Below are 18076 nucleotides of genomic sequence, written 5' to 3'. Positions count from 1 at the left end.
TCTTTTATCCTTTTTACCGTCACTATTCTTTTGGTTAACTTGTGACTTGTCTAAAAAAAAAAGTAGTCTCTACATATGCTAAACTGAGGCAAATTTGGTTTGCTAAGCGTAGTCAAAGAGGTGTGTTGCTCTCAAGAGGATGAGTAGTGGGGGGAATAAAATACTCTCAAGCAAAACAAAACACATAGTGGTTAGTTAAAAAGCTGTAGAAGCTCTGTTTATTGAGTTTTTTCATATTAACATATTTTACAAAATCTAGATTTACAGAAATTATCCTTGACTGGACCATCCTTGATTTAGGCACAAAATACAGGAAAGCTCAGTCAATAAAAAGTTTTGATGAAATAAGTAATGGTTGTGAAAGGTAACCCAAGAATAGCAAAATATGTTGTGGGTTGTTTTTAAAGTTGCTAAGCAAATTAGTAAACTGAAAGTGAAGAAAAAAAAAAGCTGTCCAGTTAAAAAAAATGTTTTTGTCAAATTTAAAACCTAAATCCTATATTATTTAACACCACCCCCGCATACAGAATTTGAGCTATAAAACGAACACACAAACAAGATCACAACTTTGCGGGCTGATCTTTGGGATTAAATGAAGGAAGGAAACAAAAAATGTACTTTTCAACAATTCATGCATCGCTCACCCAACCCTTTGCCCGTTGCTCTGTAATGACAGAAATCCAGAGCTTTAAAACACCCTCCCACCCTATCACCCACTGATATGTCTCAATCAGTTAAGAGATTCAGTAAAATAGGACAATCCCCTAAAAAATGTCCAGTGATGTACGTTACCTAGATAAGATCTTTGAGCAGAGGATTATGTTCCCCGCTGCTGTTACGTTTTTTTTCAGTTAGCACTTCCCAGTGTGAACAGACCAAGGCTGCCCAAACTAAACACCCTAAACATTTCCTCATACAGATTCTCAGTCATTCTGGGTATAGAAAATAAAGAAGCACTAAGTCAAAGCCGACTGGATTTGCCATAAGGTCTGATAAGGTTTTGATACATATGCAAGAGGTTTCACCATTTCCAGTGGAAGCGCTGGAGCTTCACCCATAACTGTGATGAGGACCCCGAAGTGGCAAGACACCCTAAAAACACAATTATTCTACATACCTTATTAGGATGACTGAGACCCCCTCCTTCAACAGAAGTACTTGAGTACTGTACTTGAGCAAAATGCAATCCATCCTCTTTTTTTTTTCTTTTTTTTTTGGGGGGGGGGGGTGTTACATAGGAACTTCCCGCTCTTGTTAAATAACAAAATGCAAACTGTTTTTGGTAGATGGTATTACACACTAAATACAGAACAGCCCATGCGGGTCAAAAACACTTTGTTTGCAGCATTATTTTTGATAGAAACATTCATAGTTGACCAATACTAAAGTGACATTCTCTCACACCGAGGTAAGAAATGAAAACATGTTGCTACTTAATTCACAGTTGAAACTCATGACACAAACATCAGATGAGTTTCTTCACCTGGATTACGGAAGCCGTATGCCATGAGCAAAACAAGTGACAAAACATCTAATAGAAAAGGAAACAAAGACTTGTGTAGAAGCTTAATCTATCCTCAGAAAAATTGGTTTTCTTCTAATAGCCTTGCAATATTTTCTTGTAATGCTTCTGCAAAGCATGCTCGTTTTTGACAGCAAGTCCAAATCATGACAGATGCCGTCTACTGAAGCTGGTAGTTGCAACGTGTGACACACGAACAAAGCACAATGCAGCCGTGCCCGTCTGGAGTTGTAAACGTTAATTTTAATTAAGCTCCTAATACTCAGAGTGGAATCGGTCTCACCTTTTTTTAGACAGCCCAAAATAGTCCACAGGCCATGTTTGCAATGCTTTTTTAATTTGAGTTTTGAGTAGGTGACGACCATTAACAACACCAAATGGGGAAAGGTTGAAGTAGCTCGGTCACTGCCTCTTGGGATGAGGGCATGGCACACTCTCCTGCTAAAGCCAATCAGCAGATCAGGGCGCAGGATCTTGTTGGTTTTGTATGCGTCTTTCTGCAGCTGCCGCCATGGTTCTACGTCTCAGCACAGTCAAGTCCAATTCAGGGACAGAGTCCTCCTCCAGTGTGGGCAAATCCTCCTCCTGGTCCTCTGGACTCTTGGTCAGAAATCTCCTGCAGGCAGGCAGAGAGCAGAGAAAGGATTATAACTACAGGAACAGAAAAGTCAAGACGTAGAGGCGAGCAGATAAACAGGCCCTGACATTAGCAAACACATACAGTACGGAAAAGACACAAATATGTCAAATATGCATGTTTGACCTTATTTGAACTCGTTTCAGAAGCCAAATGTATTTACATGATTTGTATAACCGAGTTTGTGGTGAGACAAATAATTTGATTTAAACTTTCTTTGAATTTTTTTGCTCTTTGAAAATAGCATTTATCTCCACACCACTCCCTATTAAGTTGAAAACTCAATTTTGTGGATTTCCAACCTGCGCGCTTGCTGGAGCAGCTCTTCTTTCCTCTGCTTCAGCATCTTCTGCCTCTCCTCGGCTGACTTGGAGAAGCGACCGCCTCTGACCTCCATGTTGTCCGACTCCACAGGATTCTGATCAGCTGTTCCACTGGGACCTGCGTCATCTGTTGCAGGGCTCACCTGTATAGCGGCACGCTCTATAGCCTAAACAAGGAACATAAGCGTGTTTGTCCCACCATAAAAAAGTGAGCACTTAGAGAGATGTTGGAGAAATAAGCCAATAAAATAAGCTTTGTGGAGACTTGACCCCTAACCTGTGTAGGAAAGGGCACCTGGATGCGTCCCTCCAGAATGTTATCTGTGGTGACTTCCACAGAGCGGGTCAGCTGCAGGTCCTGCATTACCAGGTAGGAGGGTACCTGAGGAAACATCTCCTGAATCTGATGGGCCTATTGACAAGTGGGCACATCAAAAGAGGAATAAGGACAGGAATTAGAAAAACAGAATTGGAATACAAGCATAAAATAGTCAGTAAAAGTTAATCTTGTGTCCCAGGTAATGATAAGCTTTCAAGCCTTAGTGTACAGATATATCTGTTAGACAGAAGTCAAAATTATTGTCTAAAAAGCCAACACGAATAGAAATATATTAAGCCACAGGGTTACAGTGATGCTGAAGGGTTACAACGATCAAAAACAGGTAGCTTGTCAGTAGCGCCTCCAAATCTTTCCAAGTAGATAAGGCAAACATTTTTATTTGATCATTCAAATTTGACCAAGAAAAATCTGTATGAGGAGCACAAAGCAGGACCTGAATGCCACCCTGAACAGTTTCAAAGAACTGTCAGCAATTATCAGTGTAACTACTTTTGCTGCTTTGTGGTTGAATCTCTCTGATTCTTGACTGTTTGAATGTATAATTACTTTAATGAGAAATTAGCTTCATAATTAAATGTACAAGTCTTTTTTTTTTTTTTTAAACATACGACACACGGAAGTTCTTCAGTTAAGAAAATGTATTGGAATAAGAAATAACTGATGTAAAAGCGACGAGGTCTAAAATCCACAATACAGTGTTGCTATGGCATTTAACGACTTAAGTTGTTTATATGGTTAAAAAATATATATATATTACTTTTCTGGTGACTCTGCTCTGAGCAGCAGTTAGCTCGGCTCACATGTCATATTAACAAGAATGAGACAAATGGACAAAAACAAGAATTCCCTCAGAGCATGAATGTGGACGCACCATGGCCGTAAGCTGGGAGTTGTTTGCTTGAGCGATGCCCAAAATGTTGGTCGTATGCATGACTTCCACAGAGAAACTGGGCAGCCAGCTGGCAATGCGAGATCCTGAAAGAAGAACACATGGGTTTACCACACAATCCATCAACGTTGAGTCACTCCGCACCTCAAAGACAGGCTTACCGTCAAAGTGAAAGAAGTGGTTGTGTTGGTTGATGTGTGGCCGTGCGTCTGGAACAGCTCCAACTGGACCGATGTTGTCTTCCAAACCGCCGCCCTGCTGCTGGCTTCGCACCTGACTCCCTTCACCCGTAATGTTGAGGGATGTCCGACATGTGGGACACGATGTGTCCTGTTCGAGCCATGAGCGCAAACAGGAGCTGGAAAGTCACACGTTCAGATGAAAGTCAGATGTGGTTGCTCCGTATATACAGTGAATCATCAGAATACATCCAGCCAACAAACTCAGTGGCAGCAGATAACTATTAAAAAATATACAACTGTATCAGAAAAGCTGAAAACTAAAGTTTATTAGTCAGGAGGAGGATTATGTAGATTATGGAGTCACAGGTCAATGGTAAAATAATTCCTGTATGGACACTATAATAGATAGAAGCAACTGTTTCTTTACTTGTGAAAGAGATGACCACAGGGTAGTTTGCGTGCGGTCAGCATCGCGTCCCAGCAGATGGCACAGTCATCGTCATTGGCTGCCAGCTCCTCTGCAGTAGCAACGGAAAACCTAGACAAAATTCACAGTGTACACAAATATTAATAGAACAAGTGGTTAGAAAGGAGACAAAGTCTACATTAGAACAAAAAAAGTAACTTTATTCAAACAACCGAAGCACAAAAGACGTTGTCACCTGGCCTCCATGTTGTTGATAACGCGCAGGTAGTTCTTGTGCCGGCGGACGCGCCGCTGGACCTCGTGGAAAAGATATCGCAGCTGCATGAAGATAACCAAGCTTGCCATGGACAGCCAGATGTTGCCAAAAAGCTAACGGGAGAAATGTGGACGGAGAGTAAAAGGTTACTGGAGGAGACAGCGACACGAAGGCAGACTGAAGGTTCAGAACCCTCCATTCTCACTATATCTTACCAGCATATGGATATGGTGCATGAGATCAAGGAAGAGCATTGCCAACTCCATTATGAAGTCTGTGTAGTACACATATGTGCCCTTACTCTCCCAAGTTCCTGGATGGTTCAAATCCCACAGATGGATGGAGTACCTAATGAGATGGAGACACACCTCCTTTATGAAATACAAGTTAACAGTATGGTGGCTGGAAATAAGCATTTGAGACAAATTCCCGCATGGAACAACTGTGTAATACATACGCAGCGCGGCAAGATTACAATTAGTTGAATGACATAGTAATGAGTAACTAAACAGTTACTCTGTCTGACCACCTTGGCCTGTTAAGAGTAGTTGTATAGGACTGAAAACCCTCTGTGGTACAGGGAGGCCTCCCACAGTCAAGAATGTGATATAGAATGTGAATATGAAACCAGGGTGAAAACAAACAGTGCTGCTAAGATTAGCCTTATTGTAAATCTACACAGGCTGCACCATCAATACCACTGCAGTGTGTGTATAGGTGTGACAGCTTCAAACAGACTTACCGCATGATGACATGCCCAGTTCGTACAGTCACCAGCAAACACTGACAAAGACAAAAAGAAAAAGTCAAAATTATGCCTTTTTCCCCCCATTCCCTCTTCACACTGCTAAACATACGGTTACAGTTATGGCTGTTAAAACCTCAAACTGAAAGAAAGAATACAGGATCCACTACATTTGCTTGGTCACAGTCCCTTTTCCATCAGCTCAGTAGAGTACGACTATAACATGGTGATGTTAACGTGTGGATTGGATTTCTTTTTGCGTCCTCGCAGCAGGCCTCCGTTGTTTGCTATGCAGTTGTGACTGATGGGTCTCACCTCTGCTGCCATAAAGGAGAGGGTGTGCATTCCATGCGAAGCTCCTAACAGGCCGCAGACCACAGCCAGGCCACAGCAGTCCAGGAGCAGGGAGACCAGCAGACAAAGCACTCTCACATGGCTGTTCATAGGAGTTGAGGGGGAGAAAGAGAGCTGGAGGGGGAAAAAATGCAGGTGCTTAATATAAAGAACCTCTTTTGTTATGTCCTTAGAGATATTAGTGTCATCTTGTACTCCTCTGTGGATGCACAGACGCACAGATGTAGCCATTTTTATTTTGCTACTTTAAAGCCCAGTGGGAGAATTATACCCATATATGCAAAGTAAACTGGTGTCTCTCCAGGGCTCGTTTTGTATGCATCATACAATTTGGGTCGGTGCTCTCTTAGCCGTAATATTGTAGGGAAGATGGTGTCTGCACACCATAAGCCTTCAAACAACTGTAAGATAAGCCTTTCAGAGAAAAGGTGTTACAAACCCAGTCCAACAATGAACTCAATGAGTTTCTGAGCTCCAGACAAACTCTGTCCACCAGGAGATCATCACTGACTATCTACATAGACATGGCATCTAAATAAACACAGCAATGCAACTGTTAGGAAAATTAATATGATTACTCAGGAATATGGTCTGAAATTCAAAAGCATAGTAGAACGTTTGCTCATGTTGCAACAAGGGAACATCTACATACAAAGGCTGTGATGCCAATATTCAAAGATACTAAGTTCTAAACAAGATTTTATAGGGTAAACAGAAGGAGGCTTGCATTTTGTCTATTTATTTGTTAGGCAAATAAATAAAAGGGATGAAACAGGGTTGCGTCTCCACAAAACAGACAACATAAAAGACACATTATTTGTTCCCGTTTCTTTAGTTGCATCTTTAAAAAAAAAAAAAAAAAGCAAAAGATAACAGTTTGTCTTTTTCATGAACATTGATTCCTAAAAAGCTATTTGTTGAAAATCTGGCATAAATCAGTGTGGTGTGCAGTACAAAAAATTTGAGGCAACTGGACAAATGGAGCACATAGGAAGATGTGGCAGGCCAAGAAAAACGGTCTACAGCATGTAAACAACATCTGAAAGAGATGTCCTGGGTCCTCATTTGATCCATCTACTGAAGCCTCATCACAAATGGTTTCCACGGAAGAGTGACTGTCAAGAAGCCATTTTTTAAGAAGGGACACTGGAAGAAAAGGCTGAGCTATGCCAAATGACACAAGATCTGGACTGAAAAGCTGAGGCAACAGGTCTTGTGGAGGGATGAATCCTCCCCAGAGCCCAGACCTCAACATTATTGAAGCAGTGTGGGATCATCTTGACAGACAATGGAACAAAAGCCAAAGACGAGCTTTGGAATGTCCTTCAAGAAGCCTGGAGAACTGTTCCAGAAGACTAATTAAAGAAACAAAAAGAAAGTTGGTCTAAGAGGGTTCACACTGTGTTGGAGGATAAAGGCGATCATACCAAATATTCACAAGCTCGTTAGAATTGTACAAAGTCTGTTTCTGCCTATATATTGCATTTCCATTTATGCCTGTGCATGTTTCAGTAAAATGAAGCATCCATTTCCCTTTTCCTGGCAATATTTACCAACATACAAGGAGGCTCAGTACTTTTACAGAGTATTTTAGGTCACACAGTTCTTCCCCTGACATTTTCCTGTTGGCAGGAAAAAAGGAATTAAGTAAAGCCCACAAAAAAAATCTAATGTAATTTACTTGCACTCATTTCAACTAACTGACGGCCTGCTGCATTTTTTCTGTTATTTACGTTCATGCCAGTTTCTCTCTTTGGTGCGTGAATGTTTTTTCATAATGCCACTCCCCATGAACAGGAGTGCAGAAAAGAGAGGGCCCGATTCCATCATCGAGCCTGAAACACTGTAAAACATTGTGCTGTGCGAATCAATAAACACCTCTCATACTACCACTTAACTTCTGCACTGTAAACCGGCAAAAAAAGAAAGAAATAAGGACATCAGACTGTGCTTTTAGCATTATCAATTGACAAAAATTTCAACAGCTGTATTTCAAGACATTTCACAGGTGTCAGCAGTTGTGTGTCACAAGGGTTTCCCACCACACTGACAACATCTTTAGCCGTTTAACCTGAATGTGTGAACTTTCCCCCGAAGCTACCGAAAAAGAAAAAAAAAAGAAAACAGGAAGGAAAACAGCTGGGTGAACACAACAGCCTGAAAAGAGGCCGAATAAAAGCAGGTCTACAGACAAAGTTGAGAGGCAGAGACCAGAACAGTGAGCGATGCATACCAACCCAGGCATGTGCAGCACAAGATATTCTCAGAAGGAGACCTTGTTGCAGCGCTGCAGGTGGAAATGATCCCCTGCTATGTGAAGCAAGTCAGCATTACATCATAGCTGTAACATGTCTGACAGAGGACGTATTTACTTTACTTTTATTCAAATGCCACTGCTCGCAAGAGAGCAGTTAAATTTGATATTTTGTTTTCCCCAACATGAGGAGCACAACCTGATACTGGGGTACGTCCGTGTAACGACTGAAACAGTATCAGAAGTCAAACATGGCAGTTTAAGGAACTATTAATAGATCTGAAGCTGAAATTAGAACAGTTACACTCAAGACAAGACTTAAGGGGTACTTTTGGAACACCTTTTTGAAAGTTTGTTAAACAAAACAAAGTTGGTTGTTCACTTGTATCAAATAGATGGCTTTTTAGTCACTAACATGTCTTCATGAGCAACATGGCAGTTTTGTGGGTTTATACCAGGTTTCAATCAGACGTATTTAAGCCTACATATAACAAAGCCAGGGTTGCTTTTACAGCTAGTACATGCTAAAATATTCAAATAATCTTACTTTAACGCACTGCCGCACACAAAACATAAAACATATGGATAGTTCTGGTTCTTCATACAAACTGATCGCTTTGCCAGTATAAACAGCCAATGCAAACCGTACAACATCTCAAAAGGATCAATAAAGCATAAGTTGGAGTAAATATACACTTTGTTGAATAAGCTCTTAATCCTGATAAGCTAAACGGCTTACTCCCATGATCCTAAAAGGATCTCAAAGTTCCACCACATTCACGAGGTGCATCTATGATAAAAACATCATACACAGTCTCAGACGTACATGAAGCAACATGTACATCTTTCTATACCACACAAGTGTCCAAAGAACTTGGTACTGTGGCTCTATAGCAACTAATCTACAGATATCCAAAGATAAAATATCCAGTTTAGAGGCATTTAGAGGAGTTTTAACTTCCGACACCACAAAAATGGGTAAAATGACCTAATCATGAATTAAAGAAAATATTTAGCAGGTTATACACAACCAAATGGCTTTATTCCATACCAGAGGAAGTGAAAAAGGATGGTACAATTAATCATACTTACATATTCGAAACGATCTTTGCAGAGCTGAACCATGAGATGGAGAAAGACCAGGGCGGAGAACCACAAACACCACATGACCACCTCCTCCACTGTTTGCACATTCAAAACTCCAAAGATGAAAATAAACTTGTAAAAGATGAAGTTCCAGAATTTATCCTTGAGGTGCTGCAATAATAGATTAAAAAATAGAGTAGCTGGTCAGTCAAACTGCTTGGTTCTTTGCTTAGGGAAAAAAAGTGAACTCCAGTCATTAAAAAAATAAATCCCTTACCTGCTTCTCACTGACTCTAAGTGGACCAAACACCACATACTGAATCATTTTAGCAATTAACATCAAAGAACAGCAGAATGTATTGACCAATACCTGCAAGGGTACAGAGGATAAAGTGACAGTTAGTTTTTGAAGAATAACATATCCTTGCCGCTCTATGAAAAGTCCTAAAGTATATGTCACTCACCCATACAAAGAGACTGTCAGTAACAAGATACCATAGGACAGTTGTTGCCAATTCTGAGTTACTGATAGCATTGTTTAGATGTTCAAGATCGACTTCAGATGGAGTAGGCGTATCCTCCGTGTCCAAGGCCCCAAACCCCGGGTCAGTAACAGTAGTATAGGCACTGAAGATGCTGCCAGCCAGCAAAGCCACACTCAGTGCTGTGTAGGTCTGCAGGCTGGGCCATGGAAACCTCTCCAAAAACAGCAGAGGCATTGCCGTTGTACGGTCCACTCCTCAACTTGTGAAAATGGTGTCAGTCGACAGCCTGTGAAGGCAAAAGTGAGTTAGCTAACGTTAGCCAAACTCTAATAAAGTTAAGCATAAGCATTACACAAACACAGCAGTGTTAACATGAAGTCATAGCTACTTCGCGGAGGCGTGTTGTCCGATTATAGAAACCTGTGATATTGTCGGGTGGAATACGTGCATGAAATCATCAAGAAAATGTTCAAACGAACGGATTAGCTAGCGTTTGCTATCATGCATGGGCTAACTCCGCCTAGGCAGATCAGACGAAATACTCGCGTGAAAAAGTGAATTTTAATAAAAGCGTCACTTCACAAAAAACGCTGAAAAAAGTGCCCCGAGTGACCACACAAGTCAACAATGCCGTTGGCCAAAACCCTCGTAGAGCCACTGTTGATTACTGGGTTCTGTGGCTGTAACGTTAGTTATTTACCTGGCTAATGTTACCTAACACTAGCTTACTTGTTAGATAGCATTAGCTACGTAGCTAGGTGCTCTTAGCAAACACCAAATACTAAGCCTATATTGAGCCGTCACTTACAGTTTGTGAAAGATTCAGCTAAACACAATATCCAGAGTGGTATGTTCTGTGTTAAGCCGTGTTTTAACGCTTCTGCAGAAAGGACAAAGCACTCGACAACATCGTCATGTTTATTTCACCGAGCAGACAGCTGGCTGAAACTGAACGGAGGCTTTCTTCTTTGCGCACCGAAACGACGTCATCATGGCTTCTTAAAGTTGTAGTAATGGAAACTACCTCTGCCAGCTCATTTTTAATATTTATTGATTTTTAGGAAAATACGTTCGTTTACTTTCGGATACCTTTATCATATTCAGTTTATTTTCTGAGAGACAAAGGCGTCTGAGCTGGCGTGTACTTTGGCGAGAATGACGCTTATCATTTATTTATTAGAAATATTAAGAAATAAGAATGAGCATTTATTTAACCCTAATGATTTAAACTGCTTCTCAAGAACTGTCAGAATAAACTGAGGAACTTATTTTATTGGTGTCGTGTCTTTGTCAATGCACACAAAATACTTGAAAACATAAAGTAGGATAAGTTTAGTAATATCAATAATAAACTGATAAATTAAAGCGAATACATCTGGGAAAACACCATCTGCTCTAACGGAAAAGAAAGGGAAGTGCAACAGTGTGGACATATTATATGTGGTTAGAGCATCTGAGATACTAAGAAGGATTTTCTCCAATCAAACGCTCTTCAAACCGAACAAAGCTCTTTGACGGAAACTGGTTCATCCTAAGGGTAAAAATCCCTGACACAAGCGTGTTGTATATGCAAGAATATCTCATGATGGCTAAAACGGTGGTGTGAGTTAGTAATATACATTTAATCTCAACAATTCCCCAGGTGTCAATGACCCAGTGAGAGATAAAATACCAGGAACTCCCCAGCAGTTACAACTAGAAGAGAGATTAAACAATTGCAAAAACCTAGAACTCTTGTTGCCTTCTCTTCAAGCAGTTAGTACTACTGCAGGTACTAACAGTGTAGCAGTGTACTTTCATTGTGGGATCTTAGTGCTTTTAGCTAAGCAGAGGATCTGAATGCTACCTAAACCAGCATATTTGCCCGAGCTGGTGTGTATTTTAAAGGTATTGTCCTGATGGTTCTTGTCTTGTCTGCCTAGATGAGGTTTAAGCTAAGGATGCATTTAAACCTGCAATGTCTGGATCAAATCATGTAATCACTCAAATACTATGTCTCCAGAAACATCATTGAGCTACAACTGTGGTTTAGTTTGAACTGATTGCATCCTGTAAGCACCACCTAAACTCCCAGTAGAAGACACTGTTTCAGAACCTGTTTCAGTTCAAATGTAATTCAGAATTAAGCATAAACATTGTTCAGGTCAGTAACAACAGGCATCTTAAAAGAAAATTTGAAATTTAAAAAAGGAGTAAAAACAAAACTGAGTGTTGCAGCATGTGCCGTGACTCCTGATCTTATGCACAGCTGATCAGTGTTCTGACAGAGTGACAAATCACCAGCGTGGACCTGGGTGATAATAAATGAAACTAGGAGGAACTCTAATTCCTGAAGTCCACACATTTTAAGGTGGGGTACAAATTGTTCATTCAAAGAACAAAAAATGAAACTGAAAGCAGAGTCAACTCCTACAGCTCTGCCTATAAGTGAAAAGGCAAATGATGGTAATATTTAACTATTCAGATGGACGACAACCATTCAACACATGAAGTTGAAGAGTCCAAAGATAAGGCCGGTGGGAGTGTTGTCACAAATGCAAATGTAAATTTGAGCTTACCTCTGCTCAGCTGAGACATTCCAGTAGGTAGTGTCACCAGTACAATTAATGTTTTCCAATATGTTTGATCACATCTATATTAGACGGCAGAGGGTAGAAAAAATGTAATAAATGTTCCTTGTATAACAGATTTTCACCTGGTGGAAAAATCTCAACAGCCTCCTGAATATCTGGATACAGTCCAGGCATCAAGAAAAGAAAAGCAACATAGAACCTATATTAACCAAATAATCTTCAGGACTTTTAGTTGGTGAAGGTGGCAGTGATTTATATACATCTGAATGTTTCCCATTACAAACTAATTTCTATGGAATGAGGAAAGTTGAGGCTTAGATGGCTTAGATTCACTATTTGAAACCACATACAGCACACGGATAATTATATTCTCCCTGACTTTTCCGTTATAACTGATGAAATTGCTAATCAAGTAATAGCCAGACACAAAACTGTTTTAAACACTAACATTTTACTTAAAATGTACAACAGTGGAAGTAAAACAGGCAGTCAGCAGAATGGTCAGAACCTTAAAGATGGTTGTGGCGAGAAAGGGAACTTTGCACTAACTCCCATCTGTGTTGGTCAAACACAATTATAGTTTCTGTTCAGTTTATCCAACAAAGGGAAGTGCATTCAGTGCTGTGACACGCTCACATCATGAACACTTCATCTGAGCTGTCTCCTACAGAGTCTCCAAAAGAGTTTGACGGTGGGACAGCAGCTGCCTGTGTGATCCTGGGTCTGTCCTTCCTGGTTGGTGCACCGGGGAACCTGCTTGTGATCTGGACTATCCTGAGACACATCAAGCAGCGCTCCCACACTGTGGTGCTCATCCTGCACCTTGCTGCCGCAGACATGCTGGTCCTCTTCACCCTGCCTCTGTGGATCTACTCCCTGATGCACACCTGGATGTTTGGCGAGGCACTCTGCAAGGCTCTGGTGTACGTTATCAATGTCTGCATGTTCAGCAGCATCTTATTCATCACCGTCATGAGCATGGAGCGCTTTCTAGCCATCTGTCATCCATTTGTGATGCTGCGCTGGAAGATCCAGAGCACTATGAACAGATGTCTTGTAGGTTTGTGGTTCCTCGCTTTGCTTCTGGGATTGCCTGCCATTCTGACCCAGACTTTGGATGAAAGTAATGGAGCTGAGCAGTGTTTTTTCAAGGAATTCAGCTCTGCTACCCAAGCAATCGTCTTTTTATGCTTGGAGACCTTGTTGGGCTTTGTACTTCCTTTGATAACTCTTGGTATATGTAACTGTCTTATAGCTGCACAGCTCAGGAAAATGAGCTTCAGCTCAAAACAGAGATCCACGGTTCTTGTTCACTCTGTGGTAATTGCTTTCATACTGTGCTGGTTGCCTTACCACATTATCAACATCATCGATCTAGTTTGTGTCCTATTGACAGACACATATCATGAATGTGTACCAGAAAGTCTTGTCTTTAGCTCCGGTGCCCTTGTTTTCATTAGTAGCTCAGTGAATCCTGTGTTATATGCCTTCTTTGCCAAGAACTTCAGAGGGAGTCTCGAGGAGTCTCGTCTGGTCAAGCTGTTTCAAGAAATGGTCACTTACACAAATAAATGCAGGGAGCTGGCAATGCAACACCAGACTGGCCAGAGGGCAGCAAACACACGGACTGATCTGATGTCTAATAGTTTGTGCTAAAAGGAAAAAGTAAGGTGAACTCCTGACTCTGAACCCCTGAAAACGAAAGCGTCTAATGATTTACATTTCAGTATGAATACTAAAATGTGATTTAATAGAGTTGACAATCATAATAACTTGAATTTATATAGTGACTTTCAAGGAACCCAAGGTCGCTTTACCTGTGTTGATCTGTGGCAGTTCATTTTGCAACTACATGCATTGTTGAAACAACAAAGGAATATGGATGGATGGATGGATGGATGGATGATTAAAAACAATGTTTGATATCTCACCTAAAATATCTTTGGAATCATTGGAACATGACCTGGGGGGTTTTATGTTTCAGTTTTTTAAGTTAACACAACACTTCTTGACGGTTTCTTCAAAACAGCACTGTAATATGTCTGCAAAGCAAATTCTGAGAATATTGTGTTGGGATTGCTGAAATAGCCCGTTTCTTGTTTTTTTGCAAACTGCTGCAAAAATTACGCTGAAAGTGTGCAAGTGACTCAGAAAAAAAAAGAGAAGCTGCTGATTACCAAATCTTGCCAAAGCTGATTACCACAGCTTATCAGCTGTGAGTTGTGACTGGCAGATGAGGTTGCCGTAGCAATGTGAAATGCAGTGTTCTATCCGACTTCCTCGACAGGCCGTCCAATTTTGTCTCAAAGCCCTGCTATTAAAGGAAAAACCAAACCTTTTGTTAGGATAGTTCTGCCACCGAGAGCACTGGACGGCTTCCCTGTTCACATTTGTGTGACATTTGCATCTCTGGTACAAAAAATGTGAACATAAAGATGATTTGCTGTCATCAATCAGTCATCATTCAACCTTTGAAATGTTGAAATTGAAAGCTTCAACCCCTTCCGGTTAAATAAATTCAATGGGTTCTTCAAGGATTGCTCCTTGACACTCTACTGTTATAGTTAACACAAGAATTGCCTACAAAAGTGTCTCCTCTTTGAGGATTTTTTAAAAAAAAGGAAAACAATGGTCAGTTTACCAACTCGAAGATCTCTTATAGATAGCAGGACTGGAGCCTTTGTGAGTGAAATAAAACTTGAAAAATGATCAGCATTTTTTTTTAATCAACACTACATAAATCCAGTCTGAGGCGTGGCCATTTCATTGCCTCTGCTAACATTATTAGAGCTGTTCTACACTTAGTGCCTGAAGCTGTTTTTTCGAAGGCTTAAAGGCTTTTTCTTTACACCTTCAATTTATCTGAGGCAATTATAGGAGCTCTCTTTCTTCTTTTTTTTTCACTTCTGTATCAAAAAAAAAAAAAAACCCTGTGAGGAAACCCTGTTTCTGTGCAGTCTATACATAAAGGGGAAGTTCAGATTGACTTGTAAACCAGTTTTTCTTTTTATCCCAGACACCACAGTCAGCACATACACTTGCAGCATGAACCACTCACATGAGCTGTCTCATTTAGAGGAAATGGCCCCTGAAGAGTTTGATGGAGGAACAGTGGTGGCTTGTGTGATCCTGGGTCTGTCCTTCCTAGTTGGAGCTCCGGGTAACCTGCTTGTGATCTGGACTATTCTGAAACATGTGAAGCAGCGCTCCCACACTGTGGTGGTCATCCTGCACCTTGCTGTGGCAGATCTGCTGGTCCTCATCACCCTGCCTCTGTGGATCTACTCTCTTGCCCACTCCTGGGTCTTTGGAGAGGCCTTTTGTAAAGGTATCGTGTTCATGATCAATGCCTGTATGTACAGCAGTGTTTTCCTTATCACCCTCATGAGCGTGGAGCGTTTTGTGGCTGTGCGTTATCCCTTTGCTTCGGTTGACTGGAAGAGGAAAAAAGCTCTGAATAAAGTACTGCTGGCTCTGTGGACTGCAGCGTTCATTTTCAGCATACCTGTCATCCCAACTCAGATTGTTGACAAGGAATCAGGCGAGGAGCACTGTCTGTACCGCTCCTACTCCTCTGTGACCCAGGAGCTGGTGTGTGTGCTGCTGGAGACAGTGGTGGGCTACATACTACCCTTCTCCATCCTAGTCGTCTGCTATGGCTGCCTGTGCAGCCGCATCACTCAGATGACCTTCAGGTCGAAACGCAAGTCCACTGTCTTGATCGCCAGCGTAGTGATTGCATTTGCCATTTGCTGGACACCTCATCACATAGGAAACATCCTCTCGCTCATCATCTTGGCCATTGAGGACTCCTTCAAAGATGCAGCAGAGAGTCTGGAAAGTGTCCGCAGCACCATGGCTTTCGTGGCAGGAGCCATGGGCTTCATCAGCAGCACGATTAACCCCATTCTCTACATGTTCGCGGCTCACTCCTTCAGGAGCTCACTGCGTGACATCGGCATTCAGAAGCTCTTCCGCCACATCTCCAGCACCTCCCCAGGTGAGGGCAACAGGGAGGTGTCTTTTGTGTCCAAGAGACACAGCAACCAGACCAACAGCTCACAGTGTGTGGCACTCGAAAGACCAACAGAGAGTATTGATTAAAATGTGTGAAAATAACCCATTCTGTACATACGTGGAATTACCTCATTTTATACAGCAATATACAAGGTGAACAATATATCCATGTTATCTCTGCAGTGCTTGTCCAGCTTTGTAAGTTTCCAGTTTTGTGTGTTTTTCAATTGTTAATATATATTTATAAAATGTTATATATTTGGTATCTTATGTCCATTGTGTAGGGACGCCATTAACCATTAAAAAACAAAACTGTAAATTATTCTATATGAATATGTCACTCTAATTAATGTCTCAATTAAAGCAGTTTTTGCCAACAAAGACTAATTGTACTGATCATGTTATTGAGTCTGTGTAACTTCATACTTTTGGTGGGGACGCAGACACTAGTTTTTCATGTTTTCATTTTGTGGTTTCAACTGCTACTTCTTATTTCTTATGCTCTTGCTACAGAAAAGTATTTCCCTCCCTGCCATGCCTGTCTTTATGATGTTAACTCATCAAGAGTTTTTGTAGTCTTGATGTCTCTTTCTCTACTGGAGACCCGCAACACGCCTGGTAAAAATCTGACTGAGTGACGGTGACCTTCTGTATTACAAAACAATTGGATCAATTCACCTCTCATGGTGTGCTTTAAGTCAAAAGTTACCATTCACATAAAAATAATTTCGTCACTCGTGATAGATTAGCTAACAGCTATCCTGTTATCCCGCTACGGACAACAGTCATGCTTTCAACTTCCTCTCATTGAAAAGATTGCTAAATGAAAAACTGCATGTTCCCTTTGTAGGGGTACAAAAAAGGGGAATCGTGTTCTGGTGTTTGTCACAGTTATAAAAGGGAGAGAGAGAGTTCAGCATCCACTTTTTTTTTTTTGCCCACTCATATTTACAAAAGTACAAACATGTTTAAAAATCACTATTTTTTTTTCAATCCCATTTTATTTATTCTTTTGTCATGAATACACAGACCTGACCGTCTATCACAAGAACATTGTTCTTACAAACTGAGAGACCAGTAGATGGCAGTGGCAACTTTCTGAGATACGACGGGAGATACGGTGGTTGCAATGAAGGAGTTTTGGCATTTTGTTTCGGTGAGGTTTCATAATATTAACACAACTTTACCCTGACATTTGATGTATTTTTTCATCATACTTTTCTTAAAACTGAACACGATGAAATTATGTATATCAGTTCTGCCTCATTACAACTTACCCACATTTTTAACCTGTCTGCTGCGGCTTCAGTTATTGTTTTCTACACTCTTTTCCTCAGAATTATATTTCATTGACATACGCATATTAAGTCTTGATACATTACACTATAATAAACAGATTATTGTTTAAACAATGCAGACGTAATGAAAGTAAAAAATTATGTTTCCTCAAAAACATGATGCAAATATGCCAAATATACACAGTTAGTCATTATATGCCGAATCATACGTGTACATTCACATTGCGCTGGTTTTAAGCTTTCTAAATATCTGGAGGTACTCTTTAGAGGTGATTTTCAGGTAGAGTATCATTTGTATGATATGTTAAATACTATGAGATAGCCCGTTATGAATATTATTTTAGGTAAGGACTGAATACATCCCTTGGTAAAGTCCCTCATCACGTTAATGAGTCAGAACTATTTAAACTGTGACAGTGGAAAAAAACAGCACACGTAGGGTGTGAAAGAGAAGAGCGCACGTATGACAGCAAAGCTGAAACTAAGACATGCTTGGCATTTTCTCACAGAATAAGGAAGCAGCATGTACGGCAACTTAGTAAATGTTTTTCATAATAACTAAGTCCGACTAATATATATGGAAGGGTTTTGCTGGATGATCAAATTAAATTTTTCACACAAAACGACTGCATTTAACATGCTGTAATATATTCTTTATTCTCTATAAATCGATCACTTTGACCTTTAA

General features: G+C 40.6%; 3 protein-coding genes across 5 annotated transcripts; 2 read left to right on the top strand and 1 right to left on the bottom strand.

Moving 5' to 3' along the window:
- Positions 1–191: 191 nt before the first annotated feature.
- LOC140301708 (E3 ubiquitin-protein ligase AMFR-like) lies at positions 192–10476 on the bottom strand. Of its 3 annotated transcripts, XM_072380305.1 has the most exons (14): positions 10309–10476; positions 9480–9786; positions 9293–9385; positions 9022–9186; positions 5637–5789; positions 5319–5359; positions 4792–4924; positions 4556–4689; positions 4321–4431; positions 3873–4069; positions 3694–3797; positions 2760–2894; positions 2462–2649; positions 192–2138 (listed from the first exon to the last, which is right to left on the bottom strand). In XM_072380305.1, the coding sequence occupies exons 2-14, from the start codon at positions 9732–9734 to the stop codon at positions 1982–1984; spliced, it is 1866 nt and encodes a 621-aa protein (XP_072236406.1). In that variant the 5' UTR covers positions 9735–9786; positions 10309–10476; the 3' UTR covers positions 192–1981. The 3 variants fall into 3 exon arrangements, with proteins under 3 accessions (XP_072236406.1, XP_072236404.1, XP_072236405.1); XM_072380303.1 differs by having other exon boundaries at positions 3694–4069; XM_072380304.1 differs by having other exon boundaries at positions 3694–4069; positions 10428–10451.
- Positions 10477–12687: 2211 nt separating this feature from the next.
- LOC140302397 (leukotriene B4 receptor 1-like) lies at positions 12688–14228 on the top strand. The gene has a single exon (XM_072381225.1). The coding sequence runs from the start codon at positions 12713–12715 to the stop codon at positions 13727–13729; it is 1017 nt and encodes a 338-aa protein (XP_072237326.1). The 5' UTR covers positions 12688–12712; the 3' UTR covers positions 13730–14228.
- Positions 14229–15014: 786 nt separating this feature from the next.
- LOC140302396 (leukotriene B4 receptor 1) lies at positions 15015–16449 on the top strand. Its single transcript, XM_072381224.1, has one exon. The coding sequence runs from the start codon at positions 15119–15121 to the stop codon at positions 16175–16177; it is 1059 nt and encodes a 352-aa protein (XP_072237325.1). The 5' UTR covers positions 15015–15118; the 3' UTR covers positions 16178–16449.
- Positions 16450–18076: the final 1627 nt, after the last annotated feature.

Source organism: Leuresthes tenuis, unplaced genomic scaffold (assembly GCF_036924035.1).
Source record: "Leuresthes tenuis unplaced genomic scaffold, fLeuTen1.0.hap1 SCAF_2, whole genome shotgun sequence".
Classification (NCBI taxonomy): Eukaryota; Metazoa; Chordata; class Actinopteri; order Atheriniformes; family Atherinopsidae; genus Leuresthes; species Leuresthes tenuis.
Note: the sequence above shows the minus strand (reverse complement) of the source record. Positions and strands in the feature narration are given on the sequence as shown.